The 12017-nt window shown below is 41.6% G+C and overlaps 1 protein-coding gene across 6 annotated transcripts in view; it reads left to right on the top strand.

Annotated features, from left to right (window-relative positions):
- Positions 1 to 12017, top strand: part of atrx (ATRX chromatin remodeler) — a 257156-nt gene that overhangs the window by 86119 nt on the left and 159020 nt on the right. For all 6 annotated transcript variants that reach the window (XM_068047283.1, XM_068047282.1, XM_068047281.1 and 3 more), the window contains one exon: positions 6461 to 6536. In XM_068047283.1, the coding sequence (XP_067903384.1) occupies positions 6461 to 6536 (76 nt within the window). The remainder of the gene's footprint in view (positions 1 to 6460; positions 6537 to 12017) is intronic.

Raw genomic sequence — 12017 nt, 5'->3', positions numbered from 1 at the left:
GCAGCAAAGGCTATGGGCCCTGTCAACATCCCAGCTGTAGTACTAAAGACTTGTGCTCCAGAACTAGCCATGCCCCTTGCCAAGCTGTTCCAGTACAGTTACAGCACTGACATATACCTGAACATGGCCCAGGTATGTCCTGTTCACAAAAAGCAGGACAAATCCATTTTGGGCAATTACCGCCCCATCAGTCTACTCTCGGTCATTAACAAAGTGAGGGAAGGTGACAGGGCTATCAAGTGGCACCTACAAGCAATAACCTGCTCGCTGATGCTCAGTTTAGGTTCTGCCAGAGCCATTCGGCTGCATACCTCACTACAGCCTTGGTTCAAACATGGACAATTGAGCTGAACTTGAGGTGAGGCAGGAGTGATTGCCCTGGATATCAAGGCAGCATTTGATGGAGTGTGGTATCAAAGAGAAGTCAATGGGAATCGAGGAGAAAAGTCTCCACTGGTTGGAGTCATACCTAGCACAAAGGAAGATGGTTGTGATTGTTGGAGACCAGTCATCTCAGCTCCAGGACATGGCTGCAGGAGCTCCTCAAGGTAGTGTCCTAGGCCCAACCATCTTCAGCTGCTTCATCACTATCCTTCCCTCCATCATAAGGTCAGAAGTGGGGATGTTCGCTGATATTTTTTATTTCATGGGATGTGGGCGTCGCTGGCAAGGCCAGCATTTGTTGCCCATCGCTGATTGTCCTAGAGAAGGTGATAGTGAACCACCTCCTTAAACCACTGCAGTCCATCTGGTGCAGGTACACCCACAGCACTGTTAGGGAGGGAGTTCCAGGATCTTGATCTAGCAATGAAGAAACAACAGCAATATATTTCCAAGTCAAGATGGTGTGTGACTTGGAAGGGAACTTGCAGGTGATGGTGTTACCATATGTCTGTTGTCCTTGTTCTAGGTGGAAGAGGTCACGGTTTTTGTAGGTGCTGTCGAAGGAGCCTTGGTGAGTTGCTGCAGTGCATCTTGTAGATGGTACACACTGGTACCACTGTGCATCAGTGATGGAGGGAGTGAATGTTTAAGATGGCAGATGGGGTGCCGATCAAGCGTGCTGCTTTGTCTTGGATGGTGTCGAGCTTCTTGAGTGTTGGAGATTGCATAGTGTTCAGTACCATTTGCAACATCTCAGATACTGAAGCAGTCCGCGTGCATATGCAGCGGGACCTGGGGAACATTCAGGCTTGGGCTGATAAGTGGCATGTAACATTCATGCCACACAAGTGCCAGGGAATGACCACCTCCAACAAGAGAGAATCTAAGCCTCTCCCTTTGACATTCAGTGACACTACCATCGCTGAGTCCCCCACTATCAACATCTTGGGAGTTACCATTGACTAGAAACTAAACTGGACCAGCTGCATTAATAGTATGGCTACAAGAGCAAGTCACAGGCTGGGAATTTTGTGGCGAGTAACTCACCTGCTGACTGCCCAAAGCCTGTTCACCATCTACAAGGCACAAGTCAGGAGTGTGATGGAATACTCTCCACTTGCTTGGATGAGTGAGACTGCAACAACACTCAAGAAGCTCGACACCATTCCAGACAAAGCAGTCTGCTTGATAACCACCCCATCCACCATCTGAGACATTCACTCCCTCCACCCCACCACCGACGCACAGTGGCAGCAGTGTGTACCATATACAAATGCACTGCAGCTTCTTCAACAGCACCTGCCAAACCTGCGACCTTTACCACCCAAAAGAACAAGGGCAGCAGACGCACGGAAATACCACCTGCAAGTTCCCCTCTGAGCCACACATCATCCTGACTTGGAACTATTATCACTGTTCCTTCACTGTTGCTGGGTCAAAATCTTGGAACTCCCTAACTGTCATTGTGGGAGTACCTGCACCAGGTGGACTGCAGCGATTCAACAAGGTGGCTCACCACAACCCCTCGAGGGCAATTAGGGATGGGCAACAAATGCTGGCCTTGCCAGTGACGCCCATATCCCATGAAAGAATTTATTTTTTAAAACCTGCAAATTTTCAGATGATGCACACAACACCTACATTGAGATCATTAATAAAGATAGTTAAGAAAAATGGTCCCAACATGAATCCTTGAGGGGCGCCACAAGTGGCTGGTCTCCAGACATATCCAAATCCATCTGTACTATTTTCTTGCCTACATTCTTCCAGCCAGTTTTCAGTCCAGCTCAATATAATTACCACTAATATTAGAGGCTTTGATCCTGTATGAAGCCTCTTATACGGTGCCTTGTCAAAAGCTTTTTGAAAGTCTTGAGTTGACTGTGTTCACTGGGTTTCCCTCACCATTTCTCTTCCTGCTCCTGCACCATTACCTGTGGTGTCCCACCAAGGATTTCTCCATCTTAATCAAATTTCCAAGACCTGTCTCTTTTTTTTTGAAGGCATGGTGGGAGGGTCTTCAAAAGTGGTTTAGCCATCCACTGTCAGATGTGGCTGGACCACATAAAACAGGTCCTGCTCTCGTCTGCTAAAACTGCATACTATTCCAGGATCATCCTGGAATACAAAGATAACCTCTGGCTTCGTTTCTTTACTGCAGACCATCTTTTTAAAAATCTCTTCCCTTTCCTCTCCATGCTCAACTCCAACCATAAGTGCAAGGAGCTCATGGACTTCTTTTTGGATGGTTTCGATCTTTGTGACAATCAGCTGCATCCTCTGTGTAACTGCCTTCCATCAGCCCACCTGGCCAAACTTCCTTTAATGCTCGCCTCCGTGCCATAGTCCTGAACTCGCATGTTTCTCCAGTTTCTCTCTGATCTTCTCTCATGTCCTTTCAGCTCATTTTGTCTGAGTCGCACCTCCTCCTCCCTCGACCCTATTCTCACTAAACTACTGACCATGCAACTTCCCATCCTAGAAACATAGAAAAATAGGAGCAGGAGTAGGCCACTTGGCCCTTCGAGCCTACACCGCCATTAAGTACAATCATGGCTGATCATCCAAATTCAGTACCCTGTTCCCACTTTCTCCCCTGTATCCCTTTAGCCCTAAGAACTATATCTAACTCTTTCTTGAATATATTTAATGATTTGGCCTCAACTGCTTTCTGTGGTAGAGAATTCCACAGGTTCACCACTCTCTGGGTGAATAAATCCTGGTCCCCATGTTAGCCAATATTATGAATGGTTTTCTTTCTCTTCCGGTGTTGTCCCTCTCTCCTTTTTAAATCTGCGATCAGCTCTCTCCTTTCAAAAATACCCTTGACCCTCCCATCCCATTTCCCCTCCAAAGTCCTTGAATGTGTTGTCACGTCCTAACTCCGTGCCCATCTTTCCCAGAACTCTGTTTGACTCCCTCCAATCAGTTTTCTGTCCCTACCACAGTACTGAAATGGCTGTCATCAAAATCACATGACATCTTATGTAACATTGACAAAGATAAACTTTCCCTCCTTGTCCCTCTTGACCTGTCAGCAGCCTTTGACTGTTGACCGCACCATTGTCCTTCAATGTGTCTCCACTGTTCTCCAGCTGGGTGAGACTGCTCTCACCTGGTTCCATTCTTATCTATCTAATTGTGGCCAGAGTATCACTTGCAATGATTTTCTCTTCCTGCTCCTGCACCATTACCTGTGGTGTCCCACCAAGGGTTTCACCTTGGCCTCTCCCTATTTTTCATCCACATGCTGCCCCTTGATATCATCCAAAAGCACAACGTTAGTTTTCACATGTACGCTGATGGCACCCAGCTCTACCTCACCACCACCTCGTTCGACTTCTCCACTGTTGCTGAATTATCAGACTGCTTATCTGACGTCCAGTAGGCTTTTGATAAGATCCCACACAGGAGGTTAGTAAACAAAATTTAGAGTGCATGGGATTGGGGGTAATATACTATGAATTAAGAATTGGTTAACAGACAGAAAGCAGAGAGTAGGAATAAATGGGTAATTCTCAGGATGGCAGGCTGTTACTCGTGGGGTACTACAAGGATCAGTGCTAGGTCCACAGCTGTTCACAATCTATATAAATGATTTGGATGTGGGGACCAATTGTAATATTTCCAAATTTGCTGTTGACACAAAACTAGGTGGGAATGTAAGTTGAGGAAGATGCAGGGAGGCTTCATGTGGACTTGGACAGGCTAAGTGAATGAGCAAGAACATGGCAGATGGAATATCATGTGAATAAGTTTGAAGTTTTCCACTTCTGTAGAAAGAACAGAGACAGAATATTTCTTAAATGATGAGAGGTTGGGTCCTGGGTATCCTCCTTCATGAGTCACTAAAAGTTAGCATGCAGGTGCAACAATCAGTAAGGAAGACCTGCTACGTTGGCCTTCATCGCAAGGGGATTTGAGTACAAAAGTAAAGACGTCTTGCTGCAATTGTATAGAGCCTTGGTGAGACCACACCTGGAGTGTTGTGTACAGTTTTGGGTCTCCTTATCTAAAGAAGGATGTACTTGCCGTAGAGGAAGTGCAACGGAGGATCACTAGACTAATCCCTGGGATGGCGGGATTGTTTTATGAGGAGAGATTGCAGAAACTGGGCCTGTATTCTGTAGAGTTTAGAAGAATGAGAGGTGATCTCATTGAAACCTAAAAGTACTTAGAGATAGACAGGGTGGAGTAGATAGGATGTTTTTTCTGGCTGTTAAGTCCAGAACCAGGGGATATATCAGAATAAGGGGTAGGCCATTTAAGACTGAGATGAGGAGGAATTTCTGCACTGAGGGTGGTGAATCTTTGGAATTCTCTACCCCAGAGGGCATTGGAAGCTCAATCATTGAGCATGTTCAAGACAGAAATTGATAGATTTCTGAAGACCAATGACATCGAGGGAGATGGAGATAGCACGGGAAAGTGGCACTAAGGTAGATGATCAGCCATGATCTAATTGAATGGCGGAGCAGACTCAACGGGCTGAACGGCCTACTCACGTTCCTATGTTTCAGTGTAGCATGAGCAGAAATTTCCTCCAATTAAATACTAGGAAGACAGTAACTATTGTTTTTGGTCCCCACTCCAATCTCTGTTTCCTAACCACTGACCTGATCCCTCTCCCTGGCAACAGTCTGAGATTAAAAGAGTCTGTTCATAACCTTGATGTTGCATTTGACCCTGAGATGAGCTTCCGACCTCATGTTCGCACCATAACTAATTCGGCCTATTTCCACCTCCGTAGCATTGCCTGACTTCACCCGTCTCAGCTAATCTGCTCTGAAACCCTCGTCCATGCCTTTGTTACCTCTAGGCTTGACTATTGCAGCACGCTCCTGGCTGGTCTCCCATATTCTATTCTCTGTAAATTTGAGATCATCCAAAACTCTACCCCGGCTTTAACTCCCACCAAGTAGTGTTCACCTGTCACCCCTGTGCTCGCTGACTTGCACTGACTCCTGGTCAAGTGACGTCTTGATTTTAAATTCTCATGCTTGTTTTCAAATCCTTCCATGGCCTCGCCCCTCCCTATCTCTGTAATCTCCTCCAACCCCACAACTCTGATATCGGCGCTCTTCTAATTCTGGCCACTTGACCATCCTCGATTTTAATTGCTGTACCGTAGGTGGCTGCACCTTCAGTTGCCTTGGACCTAAGCACTGGAATATCCTCACTACACCTCTCCTCTCTTTCCTCCTTTAAGACACTGCTTAAAACCTACCTCTTTGACCAAGCTATCTGACACAATATCTCCTTAAGTGGCTCAGTGTCGTATTTTGTTTTGTTACGCTCCTGTGACTAGCCTTTGGGACATTTTATTATGTTAAAGGCACTATACAAATATAAGTTGTGAAAATAAAATTGATTTGAAGCTGAATGGCTTTGCTGGCACCCAACTAGATTTTAACGTTTTGAATTTAAGTGTGCTGGGCAGACTGCACTCATATTTCTTTATGTATGCTAACTGATCCTGTTGGCACAGTGATATATGGGACAGGCCTCATGGTGCATCTGACACTCCAGCTGACTTCGCAACAAAGTGAAGGGAGACAAAATTGCTTGGATTAGGGAATAGATTCCCTAATTCTGACAACTACATCCTAGAAAGAAGTTAAAGCATATGAAATATGAAAAGGTGAGGCATTTAACTGTATTTTAAGATTGTTGAATGGTAGTTTTCAGCCATGTTTTGACTTTAGCAAAAGCAAAATTTTCCATTGCTGGAAATCTAAAATAAAAACAAGATCTGGAAATACTCATTAGGTATGGCAGCATCTGTGGAGAGAGAAACAGTTAATCTTTCAGGTGCAGATTTTTTGTCAGAACTGGAAAAAGTTAGAAATGCAACAGGTTTAAAGCAGGTGCAGAGGCAGGGAGAGGGGAGGAAAAAACACACAGTCTGTGCTAGGGTGAAAAGCAGGAGAGGTTAAATAATATGGTGCAAGGCACAACTTTGTTTACTTGGCTGTATAATTGTGGTCACTTGGTATTTTAAGAGTTAATGAAAACTGATAAAATGAATTGTAATTTTGTAGGGACTTGTAACTAAAATTAAGTCTCATCATTACAGGTGATGAAGCAGAGGGCAATTCAAAAAATGTTCCCCAGTGCACCAGTGATGACTATGATGACGACCCTGAGAATAGGTAATAATTTCTACAGTATGGACTTTACAAAGATTTGCTTGCCAGTAATGCATTTTGTGTAGTCACAAACATTTCTTTAAACATTTAAACTCATTGGTGCTAATATTTGCTGCTTTATTAAGATTTTTTAATGTGAGCCTCGGTTTCTGTTTGTAAAAGACTTTTAAATGGTTTCAAGCATTTTCATTTTCACAATTTATTCAGTAAACACAATTTTGCGAAAATACTTAGTCCCATATTTTTGTTTGAAACTATACTTGATTCAAAATGTTGTGGAATTTTAATATTCCAGATTAAAGATGTCAAATGTCTAGTGATAGTTGCTCATATTTATGTCACTGCACCTTCTGGAAGTACTTGGAAGTTTTGTGGTTCAAAATTTAAGTAGACCACAGCAACAATTTTGCATTCAATTTGTTGATGGCATTTTTCAGCTTGTGATTAGATGCCTTACAAATCCAAAGGTAGCTATGCCTGTAGAATTGGCCACCTTCACTGGAAAAAGGACTCTTTCTATAAGAGTTTCAGTTGTGGGCTAGGATTTTTTTAAACTTTTTTTGTGGAATAATGTTAAAGTGGGAGATGTGTGGGCACTAATGGTTTGTCTGGTGAACTTGGTTTAAGCTTAAACAATCTTGTATACATTTAAAATGTTGGACTATTAAATTACCTTTTCTATAAGGAGGGAAAGATTGAAAATCAAGAGGTCAGTTGCTAATTAGGGTGAAATTTTTAGGGTGATGCCTGGGTTTCAAGGCAATGTATTAAAACTACATTTCTAATATCTGAAGTTTATCTTATCCCAGGAACATAATTTTAGGAAAAAGTAATTTGGGCCAACAAACTCACCCCTTTTTGGTTGCTGTTAACCCCAGGGATAATGCATATGCACTCTTAAGGGCAGTATATTTTTAGGAGTATGTATATTTATGAAATCAGTAAACAGTCTGCATGATAGTTAAAAAAAAATATATTAGTGGTCCATGACTTGTTATGGAGGTGTGGTGATGAAGGGGTGCTATTATCACTTCACTCTGATTGTTATTGGGGTGAGGGTACAATGTCCAGACTTCCAAAAATGGGTTCAGGACTGCTTGGTATTTGCTGAATTCAGTTTGAAGTCAATTTGCATCCTCTGGTATATGCCCCACAGATATTTTGCCCACATATTATGGGCAGGATTGTGCTTTACTATGATTGGGGAGAGGGGGACATGGCAGAGATGAATCGTTTTGCAATTGGTGTTAATTATGCTAACTGTTGTGTTGGCCGGAGGAGGGAGAAGAATTTCTCCATTCTGCATAGGCTTGGACTTTGAGGCTTGTCCTGCCCTCTCAGGCTTTCTGGATTGCTACACAGAGTTGCTAAATGAAGGGGCAAGATCAGAACATCAGCAGTGTGCTTCTCAATAACCGTTTCTCCAATGTTCATCGACGTTCCCCCACCCCGTCCCCCTGTTCCCTCCCATAGGTAGGAGTAAATTTGAGGTGTGGTAAGCTTAGTGGTATTTGTATATACTCCTCCCCACTTGTGTTATGTTATCAGCCTGCCTAGGTCTTGTTTATAGCCCCTATGACTTTGTGTAGTGCACTTGATGTGAAAATTAACATGTTATAGAATGTGTAGATATGCATGCAGGAATTTGTTGTAGCGTGGATATACTGGCGGGCAGCCATAAAGACAGGGCTAAATTGTGGCGAGTCGAAGAGACTTAGTAGTTGGCAGGAAAAAAGACAGAGGCGCAAGGGGAGAGCCAACTGTGCAACAGCCCCAACAAACAAATTTCTCTGCAGCACCTGTGGAAGAGCCTGTCACTCCAGAATTGGCCTTTATAGCCACTCCAGGCGCTGCTTCACAAACCACTGACCACCCCCAGGCGCGTATCCATTGTCTCTCGAGATAAGGAGGCCCAAAAGAGAAGGATATAGTTTGGATTGGGGAGGATGAGTATTCGCTAACATTGGAGTTTTGTCAGTATTACCAAGTCCTAGAGGCAATGGCTAATTTGGAGGGAGTGGAATTGTTTGTGCTGGATGAGCTATGGATTATAGTATTGAACTAACAACTTGGAGGTCTCTTAGATCCCACTATGGCAAGTTGTGAAATTGAATTCAATAGATTTGGTAATTTAGTTAACTAACGAGTTGGTTAGGAATGAAAATACCCAGTATAGGAGAAAGTACTGAAAGATTTCTTGTATCTGTTGCATCCCTACCCACCATCATTTCAACTTCATGCGAATACTGTTCTCAACTCAGCCACGTGTAGCCAGAAGGCTTAAGTACTGATGTTTTTAGCCGGAAGTTAAACAATTCAATGAAACCAGTAGGAAAATTTAAAATCTGAGCAATTGAGATTTCTGAAAAACATTTAAATACTGTTGGAAAGGGAATCAGTGTTCAGTCTATATACCTCATTTGTGATTTATCCAGACACCACTTTAATGTTGCTGTCAGCAAATGTGGGCCTGCAAATTCATATGTAAATTGAGAAATGTGCAATTACAGATGATGCAGACACTCTCAGAATTCTCATGAATAGTTTAATGAAGTCTATTGCACGTAACAAACTAAAACGTGTAATATCTTTTTATTAATCCTGAAATAATATGCAGATTTGAATCAAGTGGCTACTGGTGTTTCATTATATGCTACTGTAAACTTGCTAAAGTATTAAGCACCACATTTTTGTGATTTGAAATCATAGCAAAATGGTGCTTAGGATCATTAGCTTGAAATTGGTCTTTCAGTGGATTTAATTTAAAACTGTTTTCAGGCAGAGGAATGAGATTGGGCAGGTTTGGAGCACCTAGAAAGGATTCAAGGGAAAACTTTTTAAGAGCTGTGAATTAAACCACATGGAATATAGTTTTGTTGCCAATTAGGACAGACCAACTTTTTTTTATCGTAAAAATTAATGTTCAATCAACAACTGTTCATTACCTAATATATCATGCAGTCTTGCACAGCTGTGCCAACCTCTCTTTAATAAAATAATTGACAGAATAACTGAATTTAAAAAAACACTTTTGTGACTTTAGACATTAAAGATGTCAATGTTTGAATCTTTTGCAGTTGGCACAGTTCAAGTTAATAACACAGCGTTGTTGGCAGATCATCATTTTCCACAAGTTAATGTAGTGTTGATGTAAATTTTCTGTTAAAATATATTTCCAGACATTTTGGTACCTTGCATTTTTTTCAACTATGCATAAAACACTTGGCAGTGGAGAAACAGAGATGGTTGCCTTTAAAAAGGCTGAATTTTAATCGCCCAGTACTGCATACCTCATTAAAGCTCTGTCATGTGTATTGTGTAGGGTGCAAAGATTCCACATGGAAGTTTTTTTTCTTGTTTACGGAAGTGAATTGTCAGGTTCATAAAAGCAGTAACTTTATTGTGGTCTCTGTAGGATCAGCGATTGAAACATCAGTCCTCTTGTGCATGGTTGAACAAGACTACATTTTACAATATCTTATTGTAGAGATTTTCCAGTATTAGTTGAATCACACCTGTCTCACATGAAACAACGAACATGTATGGAATATCAGTTTAAAAAAAAAATTTAATTCAAGCTTCCATTAAAAAGTCCCAACCTTCTACATATTTAATGAATTGAAGATCTTCCAGAACACACACAACTGAGCTATCATTAATGCTTCTACTTGGACTTGGCAAATAATTTGAAGTAGGTTGCTTGCTAACTCCAAACTAGAAAATGAGATGCAAGTCATTTCCTCCTCCACTCTAAGTGCTTTATTTTGCTGCAACTTTTTGTTGTGCCATAGACTAGGCACTTGTCAGAATCAGAGATTTCTAGTGTTCCGCTTTGCAGTTATTTTTCTTCTGGATAATTAATGTTCAAATAAGTTGTTAGCGAGATAGATCAATTGAAACTTTAAAATAACTTGAAGTATATCAACAGGTGCAACTTTGTGGATTAGATAAGATCATGATTTTTTTCAAATCATGTATTAATCTAGCACTTTAAAGTCTCTACATCTGTGTAGGCATCCTACATTTTCAGCTTACAGCTCACTTTGCAATTGTTCAGATTTTGGAACTGCTTGAATGTATAACAAATTTACCATTGTACTAATTTTATATATTGGCAGTGAAAGGTTTTTCAATTTGGAAAAAAATAAGCAAGAGCAAGATTGAGTTTTTAATTTTACTAAAAAGTTACAGTCCTTCCTTTCCCATTTGACTTAACAGTTGAATTGATACTAGTATAGCCCCTGAAATGTTCAGGCTACACATATTTGGCCACCTAGTGTCTTTTTGTACATGCCAGTTCTTTCTCGTTCATTCAGTCTCTGTATAGTAGAATATTCATTTTTAAGGGCAATGGGAGAGAATCAACTGACTCATAGAATTTCTATTTTTAATAGGATATGTGTATAGATAGAGATAAAACTAAAATGTCTCCTTCAGGTTTGTTTTCCTGTCAATGACAGAAATCCTGGTCTTTTTTTCCCTTAGCATGTGATAAGCATGTCTGTCATTGGCATGGAAAAGTCTTTGTTTCCTCAAATGCTGTCTTCAGTTTAGGCCAAAGCAGTGGTATTAAAACATTGCTGGTTTTAAACTTCAACAAAAGTAGGCACAGCAGTGAATAGATATTTGGATTGATGGTAGTGAACATTTTTGTAGCACCATGCGTAAAATTGTTTATAGGGCCACTGCAACTGAACCTTCATGTCCACAGTTCTCAAAGGCCATTGGCAGTGTGATAGTCAAAAGGCATACATACATTGAATGGTCTCCAGCCAAAGCCACCATCTTAGCACCTTCTGTTGTTGAATAATACCTCCCTTACAGGGTTGGGAGGACAATCCAAAATGATGACCAAATGCATGACTTTGGCTTGCTACGTCAGCAGGTAGGGCAGCATTCACTTTCTTGCCTTCCACCTTGGCAGAGTGCAGGTATGATATTGGTACAGGTCAAAGCCAATAGAATTCTCAACAGTGACCTTATGGACTAGCAGGGTGAAGTAACCTATTGCTTCAGTGTAAGCAAAGTCCATCTGCATTAGTTGACCATTCATGTAGATGCATTTCAGGTAATTGTTGAAAGTCAGTCAAAGCTTCAGGACAACTTTTCAAACTAAGCTTTGTTCACAAATTCCATCGTAGTGTTTCTGGACGGACGGTCTAGTCCTCAAAGAGAGGTTTCCCTGTGCGTTTGCTACTTCCCCTCACAGCATTTAATGGGATGGGCTGGCAGTCCATTAGCCGCTGTAGATGTGCATGTACAGTGGATCTTGGGCATTGGAGACAAGTACAATCCTATCCTTAGACATAAACGCACTCGCTTTCCTGTATGTATTAACAAGTGGAAGCTGGAATTCTGGTTGATTTTTGGCATCTTCCAATAAGAGCAACTGTAGTGTCCCTACCAAAATAAAGGGATAGTGAAAATAAGGACAGGAAAACTAAATTGAGGTAGTGGGGTGTGAGGAAATGATAAAAAATAAAT

This window comes from Heterodontus francisci, chromosome 15, assembly GCF_036365525.1.
Source record: "Heterodontus francisci isolate sHetFra1 chromosome 15, sHetFra1.hap1, whole genome shotgun sequence".
NCBI classification, from domain to species: domain Eukaryota; kingdom Metazoa; phylum Chordata; class Chondrichthyes; order Heterodontiformes; family Heterodontidae; genus Heterodontus; species Heterodontus francisci.
This window is presented reverse-complemented; position numbering and strand designations above follow the sequence as displayed.